The sequence below is a fragment of the Drosophila elegans genome, unplaced genomic scaffold (assembly GCF_018152505.1).
Source record: "Drosophila elegans isolate 14027-0461.03 unplaced genomic scaffold, ASM1815250v1 contig_814, whole genome shotgun sequence".
In the NCBI taxonomy this organism is placed as follows: Eukaryota; Metazoa; Arthropoda; class Insecta; order Diptera; family Drosophilidae; genus Drosophila; species Drosophila elegans.
Window position 1 is genome coordinate 15,212,557 of NW_024546167.1, and position 19,817 is coordinate 15,232,373.

General features: G+C 40.1%; 2 protein-coding genes and 1 non-coding gene across 7 annotated transcripts; 2 read left to right on the top strand and 1 right to left on the bottom strand.

Annotated features, from left to right (window-relative positions):
* Positions 1-320: 320 nt before the first annotated feature.
* Positions 321-1,307, top strand: LOC108149466. Its single transcript, XM_017277073.2, has one exon. The coding sequence runs from the start codon at positions 392-394 to the stop codon at positions 1,079-1,081; it is 690 nt and encodes a 229-aa protein (XP_017132562.1). The 5' UTR covers positions 321-391; the 3' UTR covers positions 1,082-1,307.
* LOC108149465 (very long-chain-fatty-acid--CoA ligase bubblegum) lies at positions 1,231-14,183 on the bottom strand. 5 transcript variants are annotated; one of them, XM_017277071.2, is made up of 7 exons: positions 13,933-14,176; positions 13,678-13,874; positions 5,457-5,704; positions 5,016-5,361; positions 3,696-4,195; positions 1,886-2,477; positions 1,231-1,826 (listed from the first exon to the last, which is right to left on the bottom strand). In XM_017277071.2, exons 1-7 carry the CDS (start codon positions 14,069-14,071, stop codon positions 1,503-1,505), a joined length of 2,346 nt encoding a protein of 781 aa, XP_017132560.1. In that variant the 5' UTR covers positions 14,072-14,176; the 3' UTR covers positions 1,231-1,502. The 5 variants fall into 5 exon arrangements, with proteins under 5 accessions (XP_017132560.1, XP_017132559.1, XP_041566298.1 ...); XM_017277070.2 differs by having other exon boundaries at positions 13,678-13,877; XM_041710364.1 differs by lacking the exons at positions 13,678-13,874; positions 13,933-14,176 and adding an exon at positions 8,752-8,883.
* Positions 11,469-11,540, top strand: Trnaq-cug. Its single transcript has one exon. It is a non-coding gene; the product is annotated as a tRNA-Gln (tRNA).
* Positions 14,184-19,817: the final 5,634 nt, after the last annotated feature.

Consider the following 19,817-nt stretch of genomic DNA (forward strand, 5'->3'; position numbering starts at 1 on the left):
TCTCGTCTTCTTTGTAAGTTGAAAATAAGTTTCAAACTAAGAAAACCGTATGGAATTGAAGAGTTCAAACCCTTTTTATCATAGCTTAAAGGCGAGAAAACAGACTTAGAATTTTATTTAGTCATCAAGCATAGCCGTTTTATAATTTACAATTTTTAAAATTTTGGCGACACACTCTGTTTTTACTGCATAACAGCACTGATGAATAAAAAATCAAACAATTTTTTTTTGACTATTGTTTTTGGATGCATTCGGGGTTTCGTATTTTTGCCGAGTGAACAATAACAAAAGAATCGTATTGGCTTTCACTTTAATCTCGGGCGGTTGCGTTTAGTGCACTTGCGGCTTCGTACGCACAATCTTCAGCCCAACCCAAAGTGAGTCGCCATCAATGCAGTGCCAAGTGCTCTGCCCCGTTGTAGTTCTCGTCCTGTGGACGTTGCAGCTGGAGGTGATTGGCATGGCCATCACCAACGGTCACTGCCAGAAGAACATCAGTGTCAAGTACCAGGTGCCGGTGGCCAAGAGACGGATCGCCAGTCCGCTGAATGCCAGCCACCAAGCGGACTTGGACAGTTATGTGGTGTTCGAGGAGCGGGTGCGCTGGGACAGCATCCAGGTATGCTGTCCGGGATACCGCACCATCCTGTTCGGCTTCTGCGAGCCCGTTTGCCAGGAGGCGTGTCCCGCCCACAGCTACTGTGCGGAACCGGAGCGCTGCCACTGCCAGCGGGGCTACGAGCCGTCGCACCACCACACCACCCACCGCCCCACTGGCCACCAGCTCGTGTGCCGGCCCATCTGCCAGGGCGGCTGTCCGGAGCACAGCCACTGTGTGGCTCACAACGAGTGCGAGTGCAGGCCGGGATTCAAGGACGCGAGCAGCTGGTTCAGCTTGAGCCTGCGCTGCGAGCGGGTGCAGTGCGGTCACGAGCAGCGATTTGATCCGGGACGACGGGCCTGTGTCCAGATCGAGATGAGCATGGAGGAGCTGATGCAGCGCGTCGCCGAGCGACTGGCCAAGGGTCTTGGGCCGGAGGCGGAAGCGGAAACGGAAGCCACCTCCGAACCGGAGACATAGGGCTTATGAGGGTGGAAACCATATATCACCATACCCAATCTAAATTTTTGAAGTCGACTAAAATCTAAGCCTACCATATTGTTAATATAATCATTTCAGTTCTGAAAATACACATGTTTATTTTTAGAAACTAAGAACAAAATTCCCAGTTAGAAATCTAGTTACAAATTTATTGTTGTTCTTCAGACAATAAAAAACTTCGTTTTGTTCAGTTGGTACAACCAAATAGCATATACAAAATAAATCTTAGGTACTAATTAAAGATCTGTGGACCTAATCGGAGGCAAGCTACAATGTCTAAGTATAATATCCAACAGTTAACATCAGCCTATATCCAATCAAGAGTGGCACTCGAGTGGCTTGGAAGTCCGATAAATTCAAATTCACATTAAAGCTCAAGTTCAATCTCCCAGAAAGGAGTCTAGGCGTAGAGTTTCTCGATCTCGTCGGCATACATTTTGGAGACGACATTGCGCTTGACCTTCAGGGTGGGGCCCAGTTCGCCGGTGGGAATGGAGAAGTCGTGCGGCAGAATGGTGAACTTCTGCACCTTCTGGGCGTTGGAAATCGATTGTTTGTTGGCCCGCTTGATGGCATCCTCGATGGACTTCCACACCTTGGGGCAGGGTCCTGCGGCCAGGATCTCCGAAACCGTCTTGTGCTCCACGCCCAGCGACTTAACCCACACGGAGGAATCGTGGCTTAGCTCGTCCAGGGGCTCACCCGAGTCCTTGTCCACTTCGGTCTGCCAAAAACAATTGATTGATTATGAAGAAGTAAAATTAACTCGATCCTCAAGCTTACCTTAATGGTGATTAGCACAGTGAGGAACTTGCGCTGTTCGCCCACCAAAAAGGCATTGGAAATGGCATCCAGCTCCTTCTTGATGGTGTTCTCGATGTGCACGGGCGGAATGTTCTCTCCGCCGGCGGTGATGATGATCTCCTTGGACCGCCCAGTCAACGAGACATATCCCTTGTCATCCACATATCCCAGGTCACCGGAGTGCAGCCAGCAGTCGTCGTCCAGCGACTCCTCCGTTTTCTCCTTGTTGTCGATGTAACCCATGAAGACATGGCGTCCGCGGATGCACAGCTCACCATGGCCATTGCTGTCCTTGTTGATAAACTTGGACTCGCAGCCGGGCAGCGTTTTGCCAATCGTGTTCAGGCCCACCGAATCGGGCAGGCAGATAGTGTGGCAGCCGGACGTCTCCGACATCCCAAAGGCATCCACAATTTTGAGGTCAAGGCTAAGGAAGTACTTCTTCGTCTCCGGCGACATGGGCGCTGCGGCACTGGCCAGGGTCAGTACCCGATCGAAGCCCAGGGCCTGCTTCACCTTGGACATGATGAGCGACTTGGCAATCTTGTACCGGAATCCCCCGGAGCTCTTACTGCAAGAAGTTGCGGGCAAAAAGTTTAATTAGCTTTCTTGACTGATGAGTTTTGTTGAAGGCTGGGAGATGGGCAAGGGTATGCGGTATGCGGTACTGTAGGATGGGTGGTCTTTGGGAATTAGGTGCACCTCAATATCAAAGGGTAAACAACCTGATGGTTGCAATTGTAAATTTGCAAAATGGAATGATATGCACACTAAGCAACATCTATATTTATTTATAATATTTTTGTGTATTTATGCGTTTGACCTAGATTATACCATGAGAAATTTATAAATAAGACAGAGCAGTATCAACTAAAATGTAATCCTTTAAACTCTATTTAAAAGAAACTAGTCACTTAACCAAATTGATAATTGAGAATATAGACATGCCTTTCAAGTTAGAAAGGACTTCAATCAGATTTCTGAATAAATTGCCTACAAGATATTTAATGTCAAGGATACCATAAGTTTCCCCCATTCCCACCTAATTTTCGTTAGGTTTTGGGAGCGCCTGATAGGTTTCGTAATGCCTCAATCACTGCTCAAGTATTTGCACTTAACAGGAACTCCCCCAGCTCTACGCCTGCACTCCGCGCCCCATTCATCTCGTTTTACTTAAGAGGACGTGCCCGCATGGCATGTTTGGTCCTGTTCCTGGTCCTGGTCCTGCTCCTCCTGCATTTTCTATTTGCTGGTAAATGCCAGCAGCAGTACAAGCAGCAAAAGCAACAGCGGGAGCTGGCTGCGTGTTCCACGTGACGTATGAGTAATGTTGTTGTCAGTGATTTTAGCTTAAACCAGAGCGAGGAGCGCAGCCGGCCCTGCTTGACTTGCATAATTTAGCGGGCACCGAAACACACGTACACGGAAAATAAAAATTAATCTGCCCCAAATTTAGTTACAGAATCTAAGAAATTGTTTGGTCAAAATAATCTAATATATAATCAATATATTTTGATAATATATTGTAAACATTTTCATATTAGTTTAGTAAGCCTACCCCATAATATGTTTCTCAGTGCATCCAAAGCCTGGCAGAGATTTAGCTCCTCGGCTAGGAAGCTGGCCGAAAAGCAGGCTGAGCCATGAAAAATGCAGGAATGGGAGTTGGGAATGGAATTCTGTCGTTGCAGCCACTTTAACTGTGCATCCTTTTTGCATAATTTATGCGCACACAAAGTCGGCGTTGAAGTATTTGGCAGTAGAGAAGGCCTCATCGGGGAATACTTACCCTTGACTCACCATGTAGTGCTTCAGCGTGATGCCCTTGGCCCAGCTGGCGATCATCTTCTTCAAGCTGCCATTGGAGCTGGCCACGGCCACCATCCGCTCCTGGAACTTCTCGTACACACGCGGCACGCCCATGAACCGCGTGGGTCGCGCATCCTGCAGCGACTTCACCAGCGTTCCCTTCAACGCATCCTTGTCGGCGAACCAAATGCAGCCGGCCACAAAGGCACAGGTGTATATGTCGACCGTTTGGGCGGCCACGTGCGACAGTGGCAAGTAGGAGACGATCGCCTCCGAGCCCACCACCACCCGGTCCATGGCCTTGACAATGCCGCGCACGTCGAAGGTGATGTTGTCGTGGGAGAGCATCACGCCCTTGGGCATGCCCACCGTGCCGGAGGTGTAGACCAGGCAGCAGCACTCGTTGATCGCCACGTTCTCCAGTCGGGTCTTGTACTGCTCCTCCACGTCGCTCACGTTCATCGACTCAATCTCCGACCACTGAGGATGGCAAGGTGAATAAATGAACATTTTTATATAAAAATATATTAAACAGGAGTAAGAAGGTCTTATGAATATCAATTCTTAAAAGTTGGAAGTACACACTTTATAAGTATAATAGGATCTAAACCCAATATATATCATTTATGGCACAATTAAATAGGCTAGTCTATTTTAAACTTTGCAAAATAAAATATCTTGTTCAATTAAAAGCATTTTTATCTTTGAGAAGAAGACCTTACTTGTTTTTTTAAATTTTGGCATTATTAAAATTCTACTCGTCAAAGTCTGAACAAAGTGTATTAGTACGCATTCTATAGAACAAATTAGCTTTAAGCCTATCAAAAGTTATTTATGCCACAACTAAAGTGGCTTTTTAATTAGCTTTCATTGTTTAAAATCATTTCAGGACAAAATTCTATGTTCAATTAAAATTAATATTGTTATTTTTATGCATACAAAAATAATATTAATACAATGTCAGAAGTTTTTATATTCCTTAGGGCGACCGTAAGTTTTAATTAAAAACACTCTAATAAACTAATAGGCTTTAAGCCATTGTAAGTTTATTTGTGCCACAATTAATTTATCACTCTAATAAATATATTCAACATATCAAGAGCAAGCAAATCATGTTATTCTATAATTGCACACTAATGTAGTTTGTAATGGCTACCTATTTATTTACTCCCAATCATAGTTTTACATATTCCTTTAAGTCAATTAATATTAATTTGACATTAATGATTGGGAATTATATACATGCAATCAAGTACTGTATTGATATGAGGAACGAAACTTATTTAAAGGAGTAACTCACCCTATAGTAGCCATCCTCCTTTTTTAGGTACGGAGCATATGGCTCCTGGATCTGGATGGCGGCCTTCAGGTTTGGCAGCTTGTCCCTGATCGCGTGGATCTTGTCCATCTGCTTGGCGTCATCGACGACCACGATCTGGGCATGGGAGCTCTCCAGGACATGGAGAACCGCATCGGCCGAGTTGGTGGTGTATATGCCGGCAATGATGCCGCGTGCGTGGATGGCGCCCATGGCCGAGTAGAACCACTCTGCGCAGTTGAAGGCCAAGACGCCCACCGAGTGGTGCTCCTCCAGGCCGAGCTTGATGAACGCCTTGGCCACCTGGTGCACCTTCTCCTCGTATTGTCTAAGGGGGAATGGGGTAATCCAGTTGGCGTTAAGTGAATCGGGCACAAATTGGCAATTGGCAAATTGGCCGGCAATTCGATTAGCGCTACTCACTTGTAGGTGACCGTGTAATAGCCGTTTTTGCCGTTCTTGGTGCGAAGGGCGGGATAGTCGCCGTAATTGTTGACAGTGCGCTTCAGCAGGCCAGGCACCGAGATGGGCTCCTCGGCCCCGATTCCCTCCTTGGCGAACCGAATCTTGACGGCATCCTGGCGGTTGGTGGTGCGATAGGCGTCTGCCTGCCTCAGGCGATTGGGGCCAGGACGATTGTAGAGCGCGTCGGTGGCGGACATTGTGATGGTCTGTAAATATGGGTTATATAGTAGTATATTTTATTTTACAAGCTATGATGGAAATCCAAATCCAGAGTGTTTTGGCCTTCATTTCACCTCAGTTGGCGTGACTATCACAGTATATTTTATCATGTTTGAGATAGACATTGCAATTAAAATTATTATTGCCATTTATCAAGTGGCTGAATGCTTTCCAATTAAATTCTATTGTCTTCCCTTTGGCAGCTTAATATGAAAAGCTTTCGTTTTAAGTTTAAACACTTAATATATATATTTAATGTAATTCTGTGAGCCAAATTATTGTATTTACCACTAAGATTTATCCAGCTTTATGGAAACTGCTGAGTCCACCAGAATCATACGATCTATGACTAAAGTACATGCGTTTCGTTACTTTTCTTACCATTCTAGATAAGACTCACACTTTAGGTGGCCTATGTCAAGGCTTCCGTTAAAAAAGAGACCTCCTTATCGTGTACATATAACTTAGCACCTGATTACAAGCAATGTCAAGGTGGCATAAATGTTTTTAAACAAATTCCACCATTCTGACGGGTCACGTCCTATGATTTTACCTTAATCATAAAAAAACAGCTAGATTAGCTTATTAGAATTCCCATCTATTTCCCTATTATGGTATAACAACTTATCATGCTGTGGCCCTTATCAAATTTGGCATATCAGAAGTTGCTGCCATTCGACAGTGGTAAGTTCTTTGAATCAGTTTTATTTTCGCGGTACAAAGGCCAAAAATCGTAATCTTGATATCTACAATAAGGTCTGCTTGTTTTACTTTCCAACGTTCCGTTTTTATTAATCAATAAATTCTGGGCAACTAAGCATTGATAAGACCCAAAATTAGCAACGTTCTACACGGAAATTAAGAATGAAAGAACCCAAAAGCTGACATAATAGTCAGCTGAGTCCAAAGGGTCAGCAAATAAATAACCGGCTATGACAGGAGGAAAAGTATAATTATTAGATATACTTTGTTAAGATTTTACAGAGTTTGGTTAAAAGATTGATTGGCATAGACAGCGTATATGATTGACAGTTAAATAGTGCTGTAAGTTTTGAGCTGATTCATATGGAAAGACCCCGAGGGCAAAGCATTATCAGGTTAATGGAAGTGCGCCTTGCTTACTTTTTGGCAGATATGGGAGGTACCTACAGACATTAACATAGTTTACGCGAAAACCATAAATCGCAGGCAAATAAATAGCAGACTGCTGATAACACTTAAAAGTGCTCAAAGTGGCGCACGCAATTGGTACATGAATTTTAGTGAGTAATTTTTGCCAAGTATTATATTCGCAGTATGGGATTATTTAATAAAAAAATCAATTTCTTCGCAGTAAAATTGATTTAAAGCAATTATATAAAGTATGTACTAATATATTTGAACCGGGAGAACTGCTTTATTTATCCACTTCTTATTATTATGAATGCCGAGAAAAATGCTGTTTGCCTTATGTTCTAATGGTTCATAGTGAGCTGAACGGGAATTTGGTGAAACATAGGGGCAACTATAAAAAACCGGCTTTTCGATAAGAGAGCGAACGTCGAGACATTTGTCATCGCGTGATGATCGGGGTGGGATTGGAAATGTTGGGCGCCCAAGGCAAGACTACGCACTGAAAACATTTCATGCCGCTCGGAGAAATTGTGTATGAAAACAAAACTGATAATAGGCCACAGCTTCTAAAAATATTTGGCAACTATTCGGCATTTCGCTCACCAAACGAAAGACATTTCGAAAGTGAGTGCCGATGAGAAGAGAGTGATCCGAAAATGGAGCACTCAAGACCCAATGTTCGACCGTGATGTAAAAGAGGCTCGATCGAAGCCAAGGTGAAAAAGAAATTGGCGATTCGTGCGACGAATTCAGATCGTTTCTGAGGGTGAGCGAAATCAGGCGATGACAATGAACCCACCGAAAAAGTGCACTGACCCACAAATTAGATTTAGACAATAGAAGTCTCACGTGTTTCGCGGAAGTCACGAACTATCCAAACAAAAAGTTTCAATTATTCTCTCTCTGGGTTTCTTTTCTTTTTCCCTGGCAAACTTACATATTTAACTAGTTTTGGTGAATTTTAGTGATATTATTTCTTCGTTCACGCAAATCGATTTCCGTCAACTTTTGGTACTCCCACTCTTTCGCTCGAGAGACGACAGAACACACACGACCGCAGGCAGCGAAGGCAAAGCGTGAACTGAACAGAACTGAACGCCGTTCAGGATCGGATGCTATTGAAAAATAGTGCCCTCCGATCGCTCTGCCGGCGCCGACGTCGACGCCCATGTCGATATGGGGTGCTACCTGGTACCCGCTTATCAGCAGCATGCGATCGGCGTGCTCGCTCACTCCAACTAAGTGCTAGTACAAACACATCGTTGCGCATTGTTTTTACAATAATAACTGTTTAGGGTGTTATCACTGGGGAGTGGTGGGAACCTCCCAATGGATAAAATAACACTAATCTCTGGATTCCTTTTGGCAGCTGCCAGTTACATAATCTTATAGGGGTTTCAATAGTATTCAGTATTTAATCTGCCACTATATTGTTGAAGAAATAAGTTTTTGTGTAAAAACGTAGTATTTAATCTTTTAAGAAAAAAAAACAATTTCAAAAAAAATTGTTGTTTTATTTTTTTTTTGTACAAGTAATTAGTGAGTAGTGTATATTTTTAATAACAAAACAAAATAAAACATTTTGTTGCATACTTGTTTCATGTTTGTTTATATGTTAGCTGTTTTTCCGTTAATAAAAAAAAACATGAAGGGAATTCTCATTGCATATAACAAATTTTATGCATAAAATAATTCAAATATTAAATTTTTTATATAGACTGATATTTCATCAATACATATGTATATGTAACAATCTCATCGATAACCTTAGAAATCTCAAGCTAATCATAGTAATAGCTACTACGCAGTTAAACAACATAATGAAATTTCCCTCGTACATTTAATCATTAATCATTGTTAGAACTTGGAGGCTTGTCATGACTTTACTAAACAAACAAATAAGACAAAAAAGAATTCTTACCTGTGCAACCATTTTTCAATACGTTGTATCAGTTATACTCCTTAATATCCTGTTCTATAAAGCGTCGCAAATAAGTTTAGCTTTCGCGGATGGCGTTCCTTGCAAATATATTTTTAAACCTAACAGGTGTTCATCTGAATACGGACTGCTTAAAAACTGAAGAGTCAAACTCTTTTATGCCAATGGGGAGCAAGATAACTGGCATTCCGGGAATGACAAATAGATAAATAAATTAATTAAAAGTGAGGAACAGCTAATCCAAAATGATTTTAGAAAAGTAGGCTGTGAATAACAAGATTATAATACCCAAATGATTCAGAAAACCTTACCAAATATTCAGTTAATAAGTCAAGGGCTTAATAAATGCTGATATCGGTACCGCGTCAACAAATATGAGGGCTATATAAACAAAAGGGAGATTCGGCTATCGATTTGCGCTTTTACTGTTGCCAATGGTTCTTTGGCTTTTGGTTGGTATTTTTCGGGTTTGTCATAACTCTTATCGAAGTACACAAGCTGAAAAACATTTTATGATCTGATAAACACGGAACACTTGACCAATGGAAGGCCATTAAACTGCTGCCTCTAATATTAAACTAGTATGTATAAAGCGGCAATTCCCTTTTAAATTTATGCCACATCCGTGGAAGCAGTTCCACCTGTCCAACGGTTCAACTTCAGTGAAGCTTATTTTTTCCAGTCACGGTTCCAATACAACGCTGATTATCCCATGGTCCTATCTGGAACCGATTAGATAGTATAGCGCCCGGCTGGAATAAATCACAGCTCTCCAGGATCTCCCTGATTAAAATGTCTATAGCCTGTCCGTCTATCTGCACTTAAATCTCTGCCAGCTAATCGCCACCGTGCAGTTCTCTATAATCTACGTACACTCGATTACCAGGAGCATGTATTCCCATATCGATTATATAAAAATTGTGATGTTAAGTGCAGCCTTATCGCCTACACGCTAACGCAATATGCGATAACATTTCTGAATTATTTTTAAAACATTCCTAGGGCGAGCTCTGGGAAAAATCAGCCGAAAATATTTGGTTGTTTCTTGTTATCAGCCATCCAAAGCGTGTCCACAAATTCGCGTGGTTGCAACAAGTACTGGCTTTCACCTGTGGGTCATCTCACTTCCCAAGTCGTTGATAATACTCAATTTCTTATTCTTTATGGCATCCTCCCTAAGATCAAAAATACCAATATATTGGTATTGTTTCTAAAAAAAACATAAGGAAACAATTAAACATAGAAAAATACTTCAATCTCCTAAACATGTTAAAAAGACTAGGAAATTGATCTATAAAATCTAATTTCATCTCATATCCATTTTTCTCTGGTAGTTATATCTTGAAGAGTGGAACAGCATCCATAGCTCACTATTGTAATATTATAAACTTTAAATAAAGACTCGTCGATTACTTTTAAAGCAGACTGTAAAAGCTTGCTTAAAGCTTTATACCTTAACGAAGATTGCAACCACTGGACAACTTTACACGGCTCTATACAAATGTAAAACATGTAAAATACAAAAGCGAAAGTAAGCTTTTGAAATCATAAATGAATATAAACGAATTTATATTTAATTAACTTAATTAACTTATAGCTCTTTATATATAATTTATTGGAAACTAAGTCCATACAACCTTAAACCGTTTAATACTGCCTGGTATGCCTGGTATGAATATCCAGAAGGAATTAAACATTTTATCGAGAGATTCAATTGTTTTTGGAAATCCATCGATAGTATGCTTGTGCTATCGATTGGGTTGCCAACACTAACATACAATTGCCGTAGAAAACAAATTAAATCAGTTGCATCCAGAGTTAAGCTGGTAATGGCAATTGGATTGGGAAATGCCGTTTAGTCAGACAAGAGTCGAGCATAATGCGAGCATCTATCATTGAACTGTCTCTCGGATTTTATTCCCGATTATATGGCAACATAACCCGACGACGAGCTCTGATTTCGATGTCATGTTAATGAGATTGTCATCATCAAAGTTGGCATCGAATTACGTTCGCCTGAGCTGCACAAAGTTCCACTTATTTACCTCCATCGACGCCCACACTAAACGCATGCAAATGATGTGATAATAATGTCGTTGGGGGAAAGGGAATAGAGGAGGTGTCTTCCTCTACGGACATATATGTACAATGAGGGTTTATTTAAAAATAACACTTAAGCCCATTTAAGCAAGAGGTAAGCAAAGCAATGAACGTGTCCGGGCATTTCAACAAGTCCTGTTGGTGGAAAGCGTTCTTTGGAGAGGGGTAAAACGGTCGGTTTGGCATTACAAGTGTTTGGCTAATTAGCTTCGTTTAATTGTGCGACACCAGCACAAAGACAGAGTCACCAGCAAAGTCAGACAAACGAATGTGAACTGCACATAATTGACTTGACACGCCCCCAAAAATACCAAACAAAGAAACTTAAAAGATATTTAGGAGGAGAGAACTAAGAATATTTATACTCGAATTATCCCCGCTTTTGTTTGAAATCTAAATTGTCTTTCTGGAAGGAATATTTATTTAATCCAAAAAATTTGTTTGGAAATATATACAGTTTTTATTTTTAATGCTTTTTATATTATATTTAGATCTGATTTTCGTGTATATCAACTTGAAAAGGCTATAAAAGCTCTGAAATTTGGTTCGCCTGAACCATCCCTGTTTCAGGGGTGAAACTTTTCGTGAGGCTTTCACCTGGTTCTATGGTGTAATGGTTAGCACTTTGGACTCTGAATCCAGCGATCCGAGTTCAAATCTCGGTAGAACCTAGTGGTTTTTTTTTTTGTTTGCCTATTTTTTAAATTGATTTCAATTCATTTAAAATAGTGGGCTTGGAAAATCATTGGTTACCGCTTGCATTCGTACTATTGAACGGAAAAATCAGGAACGGCATTCTCTGGCCACTGAGTTTTCTGCTTCAATTTAACAACAGGCTTCAACGTAAAATCAAACAAACCAAACGAAGCGCAGACAGCTGCATTTGCATATGTATGAGGGCTCGTCTGCGCTTCGGTTTCAGTTACAGCTTCTGTTATTTCCTTTTAGCTTTAACTGCACCGAATAGTTTTCGGGTCTCCAATAAAACGGCATTGGCCATAAAAAGTGGCAACTCATTTCGCGCTGAAAGATACGAAATGCCTGTGAGCCAAACAATTGAAAATGTGGAGCCCTTTCATTAGCCACTTTGGCTGCCAACTTTGGCCCCAACAACATTGTTTTGAATAATTTGTCAGCTTAAAGTTTTTTGGGCAACATGGAAGGCATCTCTGGCACACAGTGTAATAGAGACTACCAGGAGACTGGGAAAATATTTGACTTTAGCCGACACTAAGCTGGCCATTATGAGTGTTTAACCAGCAGCACAGTCGCCACTAAGTTTGTATCTCTGGGACGCAGTTAAAGTGAGTGAAAAACTGGCGTTGAATAAGAATGGGAAACTTATGTGGTAGTGATAAAGGTAATCAACGGGATACTATATTTTAAATGCTTTAAATAAGTTTATATATATTAAAGAAATAAATAAGATTTGGTAAGATTTTATATGATTTAAATCTTAATATAGAATTAATTAATTACTTTTTTTTTTTTATTAAAAATAAAATAAATAAATATCTTTCTTAATATACTCATTAATTAAAAACATATTTTATTCAATAAAATAAAATAGTCTTTCTATACGTTATGCATTTATTGACATGCAAATAAATTTATATTTTTACTCAGTCTTCCGCCAATTTTTCCTCAGTCGACCTTTGCCCTAGGGTTCAATATTAACAAAGCCCCTACAAAGGAAACAAGGCATCAAATACTGAATGCTAATAATAGAGCTCGGAGGAAACCTTAATCAATAATCGATGTTTGACAAATTGCATAACAATTGCTACAGCGCTTGGCTTTAATTTCATACCTCGAGTGTCGCCCTGTCAAGAGCTAATTAATTGGATTGGGTAAACTAGAGAGCTGGCCACTTGACCAACAGCACAGCCAGTCCCTCCGCTCCTCTTTCCCTCGAGTTCACTTGTCAAATTTCAATAATTTAGCTCATTGGCTGTCCCAGACAAACTGAAGCTTTCGGCGATAAGCCAGACAAGCAACAAAGACGAACATTTTAGAGCAGATTTTCTTAACCCCTTCAGTGTACTTGTTTGGCAGATAGAACACAAGGGGAGTTGGTGGGTTCGGGCCAGTTAGGTGGAAAACTGTTAACGTTAAACTAAACGAGATTTGTCTCGTGGCGTTTATTTAATGCGCTTCGCTGACTCTCTCCCACATAAAAATTCACCGAAAATTTTGTTGATTGCATTTAATGTGGCGAGGTGGGATTGTTATGGCTTTCCTCCCCATTCGCGCTTTCCGGATGATGCAATGAAAAGTGAGCATTCGCGGTGTCCATCAATGCCAGAATAGGTCAAACATCACATGGTTTATTAAGTTTAATCACTAAAGTTTTAGAGCGACACTTGCACATGACGACTGAACCGATTTATAGCTTTCAAGAAAATATATTGATTATTTTAGTTAAGGAGATAGTTGAATTCCGCCTTTTTGGGGGATGTGACTTCTTAGTCAAGCATGTTCTTAAATGTAATATTATGCAATTCGGTTTTTATTTCATAAATTATAAAAAAAAATTGCTGGTGTTTGAAATTTTTAAAGACGCACTTCTTTTTTATCTTTTCCTATTAATAACTGTATGTATACAAATATAAAATTCGTGGTGTTTATGAAAAAACCGCTTTAATGTCTCATGGATATATTGAGGATGTATACCTAATGCAAGCTCCTGGGAGCAATTAACATTTCCTCCACGACTACCGACTTGATTATTGCAAATATGGCAAACATTAAGTTGCTGATTTGCTCAATCGGTCCCTGCTGGAAAAGCGTTAAGAAGAATTGACCCACCGTTTGGAAAGGCCGTTTATCCTCTTGGGAAACTTCCGCCGTCCGTAACTTTGGCTCAAAGATTTTTCTTATGCTAAGTCGCATGCGTTCAATCTTACTGCTCTGATTATCCTCGAAAGGGTAAAGCATTTCGATTGGGTTTTTGGAATTTTCTGTCCAATTTCTTCCAGAGCTTTCGCCCAACTTGTTTTCTTCCCCTGCTGGTAAAGGAAGATTTTAAATTTATTTACAATTAAATTATTTAAATATACTTACCGTATTTTTTAGCATAGTCTAGCCAGTCCTTTTTACTTTGATCACCCATACTTGTTAGGAGGTCCTTGAAAGATTCCGTGTTTTTATCCCGCTCCTGGCCAGCACCCATTGCTTGTTTGAGTATTTCACAATTGTTCATAATAAATAGTTTATTTCAAAACATGTATTAATAAACTTGATACAAATTTATAAAAAAAAAAAACGGCAAATTTTTTTTTACAGATACACCATACAATTTTGATAGACTTTGTAGCCTCTTGAGTACGAATGATATTCAGCTCTACCCCAATGACATTTTATTCTACCCCTACTCGATTCAGGATAACTAGTCTTATCTTTTTCAGTTTTTTTGCCAAGAGCTGTCGCATTCAACTTTGACCAAGCACGTTTGGCTTTTTTCAGACATGAAGGCAACTTGTCCATTTACTTTGCATAAAGAAAACATTTTGCTGCATGTTTCCTCGCACAACAATTGCCTTTCATCTGTTCACTTTGGTTCAGATCATATATTCTTTCTTTCTTATTTTTGAATTGATAAATAGCGCCGATAAAGAATTATGAAGCGTATCTACAAAACAAATATGCGGATTGACCGAAAAAACGAGCCATAATACAATAACAAAAAACTCAATATAACAATTTTCATAAAAAATGAATGCTGCAATTTTTCGCTGTGGCCGCTTTTAAGTGTTTGTAAGTGAATGCACATGTATAAATAAATATTTTTTGGAGTTTTTGTTACGAAAACTTTTATTCGAATGCACAACTTTGGGTTTTATGAGTAAACAGAAAAATGGAGAAAGGGAAATTATTCATATGGCGGAAAGCTTTTTGAGAGTAGTTTAGTGGTTTTAGTGGTTTCTAGAAAATAATTTTTAATTGTGATGTTTGTTTTTTAGCAACTTTGACTTCAGACTTAACCTTTCATACTTTTCTAAAAATAATCTTACCAACTAACACTCTTTGTTTAAGGCCATTTAAATTTCGCTTGCGAATTGAATTTGACTATTAATCTTAACAATCTCGACATCAAATAGTAAAAATGTCAGCCCAAATGTGTGTCGACATTTTCATTCCGTTTTGTGGCTAACTAAAGTTCAAGTTAAATTAATTAGCTTTTTTATCGCGATTATCAGTGTGACAAATTTAATACTGCCATAAAAACTGTCGCTGCGGGGAATTTGTTAGGCCAGGAGCTTTAATCTTTAAAGGGCCTAAATTGTTGCCTCTTTGAGCTGCGGCAATTTATCAACAAATTAACACCCCCTGGAAAATAAGCCACAAAGTGTGGAAAAATTGCCGCCTCATTTGGCCCAGAATGTCAGAAGTTCGTCTTAGGGCAAGATCAATGGCCAAAGGGCCAGTTTCTAAGCTCCTTACCAAATCCGCGGTAGGCTCTGACCAACCATAATAATAATCAATATATGCTCTCGTCGGGAAGGCGACCAAAGACACAGGGAAGTAGAAAAATCCCAAGTTGCGTGTTTGACTTGTCACTCGAAGCCAACCAACTGGACAATGTGAGGGGTAAATTTGGCTTGGAGCTTAGGAAAACGAGCAGCAAGCAAAATTTCACGATTCGGCATCGTCAACAGGAAGCACATTAAGCACAGGACTCCACACCCCAACCAAATTGGGGAATTGTGGGGAAGGATAATGGACGAGGTGGTGGCGTGGATGATTTCGGGGACATTTAAATTAAAATGGCCTATGATTTGGCAGATTTTTTTGGCTTGAGCCAAAAAGTTGAGCCTCTTCAAGGACGTAAAAACACGCAGCACGTACACAGAAAAGAGAAAGAGCCACACAGGAATAAAATGCGTTGGGTCAGAGGATGCTCAAACGATTGCTTTTTATGGTGATGGGCATAGTTTATAAGAAGATAACAACTTTCAGTTAACTTAAATGTGAGTTGGGTAAATTCACATATATCTCTTCAAGAACAGTCTTCAACTGTATATTTGGCCCAAAATAGAACTTGTGTAGTAATCTACTTAAGCCTACTTTCAATATTAACTTAAAGTGCATATCCTGATGCCTTCAAAATGTATTTATTTTGGTAGTCTTCAATTGATAAAAAAACGAGCCAATATTGCAAATTAAAAATGAATTGAAAAAACAATATATTCCTTATTTATGGACATGATCAAAACCCGTTTTTTAGCAACCCAATCCACATCTGAGCTGTACAATGTGAATGAATTCCCACAAAAAAATATTTCCCTGGTATCTCCAAGACATCTTAATGAAAATCACAATATGGCCATGTCAAGACTTGTATAATCAGAAACATGAAAATCTACAAAAAGAGTCTGCTTTTTAGTCTTTCACATTTGGAAAATATCTTTACCTCGCACCAACAAATAAACATAAAGTTAAGTTGGGCCACACAATTTATGCAACCGTAAGCAATCTACATGTAAAACGTTCAAATATATGTCTTACCAACATTTTTGCTATTTATTTTCAATTTGAATTATGACTCTCCTCCCCAAAAGCACATAACCAAACTAAACCAAGCCAAACGCACAGGAGAAGTAAATTAAAAAAATAAATAAATAAACCACAAAGGCAGAGGAAACAAAAAACCAATAAAGTTATACAAATAGAAATAGAGGGACATATATAACGCCGTAAAGGAGGCGGAGTGGGTGTGACATGGGCCCGAACCTTGACGTGCGTGGGCCCGATAAAAATGTGTTGTGTTGCCTACTTTTTGGCTGCGGACCCTCCACAAAAGGGTAAAACGTATCCATTCAAAAGTTTTCTAGTCCAAGGCGCGTGTGTCGGTCAATGAACTCCTTTAATGAGCTTCCACATTGGCTTGTTATTTATGAATATGTCCGATACGAAATCTAGACAATTCATTGCGTGGCACACTTTGAAGTTCCGGGCTAATCGCAGTTGATGTGCAAAAACATGTCGTATACTTAACATTAACCAGTGAATACTGGTGTGGGTGGAAAGAGGGTCTGGCGAAGGGCTTCGTCTGACTGGCATGCAGTCTATTTGCATATTTATCTAGGACTAGGAGCTTCAACTGGTGACAACATCCCAACTGCCCTTGTCGGATTTGCTGGGGGTAAAAGTAATGGCAGTTTGATGAGTTGCTCACAGGGGGCGGGTGTCGGTGGGCGTGTGCACTGGATGTGCAAATGGGGGTCAAAGGTGCAATGCCAGTGCTAAAATACTTGGGGATTATGTCGAGCCAGTTTCAGTACAGTTGCAAAGCTAAACTAAGCTGCATTAAAAATGGACACAGAGAAAAACAAGGCAGCGAGCCTTTGAATTAAAAATTTTTAAAAATGAAATGCGTTAAGCTCCAATTCAATTTTATTAAAACATCAAAAACATATTTGGAATAATAAACATATTTTTCTTGTGTTGTCGTAAATTTTAATGAAGATCTTAAGCATTTTTCCTTTCTAGTCTCTTAACACTTAAATAAATTAATATGAAATCTTTAGGGTTTTGTATTTGATTATTAAGGTGTCTAAGAGTATCCAAGAATATATTTTGAGACTGAAAGCCCTTGTTTTCATTGCATACTTTTAGTCAGTTCACAACTTTAGTGGTTTCTATAGCACCCCCCAATAATTTGTTATACGAAAAGCTGGTAACCTAACATTTATGCATTTTGTAAATTCTTTATTTTGGTGTGCACAACTGTTGAGTGAACTGAAATAAAATTGAAACGAAAATTCAAATCAAATATTTGTGCTTAAACCCAGTGGAGCCGGCTGGGGTCAGCCTCGTCAACCCACCACCCAAAAACTCGCCCATTTGCAGGCGCTGTGGGATTGCGAGCTTGACAACATCCTTAGATTGGTTTGTGCTGAAGCGCGCCAGGAACGCTGCTCGTGGATAGCGTGGAAATTGGCGCACAGCACAGACATGACAGGGCAGCCTGGCATCCTGGCAACCGGGCAACCGGGCATTAGGGCAACAGGGCAACCGGGCTCAGGGCAGACAGCATCCCCAGTTAACCCGGCTAAATGGCAGGGACCGAGCAGCACATGCATTGGCATCGGCAAACAGGATCAACAGGAATTTGCATTTTATGGCGTCTGCGAATGCATTACCCCAACTGCCAGCCAACAAGCTCCTTACGGCTCGAGCCCACCACGCACAACAATTGTTTAAATTAAGTTTCGTCGAATAGTGCTAAATGCAATTAAAGTCAAGCGAGAGCCGCAAATTATGTGGTGGCGTGTCACTTGATTCGCAGGACGTAGAGCATCCCCGTGTCCTTGTCGCAGCTCCTTCACATTTCGGCGGGCAATTAAAATGTCAGAAATGTTGTGACACCACTCGTCCTCGGTGTTACTTTACAGTTTTAATTGTCTCCGACAATGCAGCTTGTTTATCTTTTGCTCGCCAGAAAGAACAAAACGTGAATCAGAAAAGTTCAATGGTCAGCAAGCTGTGACACACAGTAAATTGGGCTAATTTCAAAAAAAATGTCTTGTTAAAATATATATATCGTATTTGTATTTTAATAACTTTGTAATGAAAAAAATGTAGTTGTCCGAATTATTAGAGTTTTTTTTTTCATTTCTAAAGTAAGTTTTCTGCAATGAGAGCTAACAATGTTTTTCCAAATATAAAAAAAATATTTGTCAAATAAAAGCGAAATGCATTTGGGCGGTTGGTTGAGTTTCCATCATATCCCTCACAGCTTAGATTGCCAAACCTTTTTGGTTGACAGCGATATCCACAAATTTGCTGTAATTCGAGTTTTATGCAGCACTCGACATGCAATTTTGTGTGCTCCACGCTCATCTTGGTTGTCTTGGGTTACAGTTCTCCATGGCATAGTCTTTTACCCATGCCGAGGTCCTCAGTCAACTGTCACACACACATAACGAATGATAGCTAAATACTGCCGTCTTGGATATTTTCCATCCTGGCCATCAATATGCCAGTAAGTAGGTCGATGTGGGTGAGAAGGCTAAAATGTTGCCCTTATGCTGTATGTTTATTGTTTAGACATTGATCCCTTATTTCCCAAATGAACCAGCACTAAGCGAGTGCTGATATACATTTTGCTTGATAATTGTATTTAGAAGCCAACATAGGGTTCTGCTAGTTTAAATATGTGCAGCATTCAAAGATGTAATAGTAAATGGGAAGGCCACTGTCAAATAAACATCTCTTTGCTGTACCCAAAAAGGAATAAAGATATTTTAGTTTTTGAGACGATGTCAATCAATCATTTCACACCCCCACCCCTTTTTAAGGTTGTCTAATTTATGATAATTTCACAAACACACAGAGGATTTCCTTGGGCAATTGAAATGTTGATGAATTATGGGTAAAATGCGCGCTTTTCTGCATTTGGCAGTTTTTCCAATGCTAATGAATAGTTTATTATGCTCGATGAATGGCTGCAAGTGAAAAATATGCCAAATGAGTTGTGTGTCCTTGGGGGTAATTTGTCAAACCATGGGCGGCATTTAATGGCAACTATATAAATTGTGAAATGTGCATTTTAAAAGCTGCCTTTAGTTAAGTTTTAAGTGGAAGTGCTGTTCGCCTAATTGCATAATTGTGGGTAAGACTCTGACCAGTTTTCTGCAAAAAAGTGCTCAGGGCAAATATCCTTACAAGGTCATTTTACACACACAATCACACAGAAGAACACACTCACGAGGGCTTTCGCCTGATTTAGTATGTGTAAATATTTTGCTCTCGAAAGGCCCCCTTCAACATGAAAGGTTCCCTGTTGTAGTTATCGTCGTTATCCTGTTTGAGTGTGCATGGTCAGGACTCTTGTTACGAGGACAGTCGGGCAAGAACTTCCTCTTCTGACCCCCTTTTCCTGCCACACCCCTCTGCTCCTAATATTCTATATCCCGCACTGGCACTTTTGCACACACACTCAA

Excerpts from the sequence above, each read along its gene's own strand:
- LOC108149466 (XM_017277073.2), top strand. The coding sequence starts at position 392 with ATGCAGTGCCAAGTGCTCTGCCCCGTTGTAGTTCTCGTCCTGTGGACG.
- LOC108149465 (XM_017277070.2), bottom strand. The coding sequence starts at position 14,071 with ATGAACAATTGTGAAATACTCAAACAAGCAATGGGTGCTGGCCAGGAG. Across the intron at positions 4,196-5,015 it reads AGGAGGATGGCTACTATAGG|TGGTCGGAGATTGAGTCGAT; the intron begins GTGAGTTACTCC and ends TGCCATCCTCAG. Across the intron at positions 1,827-1,885 it reads CTGTGCTAATCACCATTAAG|ACCGAAGTGGACAAGGACTC; the intron begins GTAAGCTTGAGG and ends TGTTTTTGGCAG.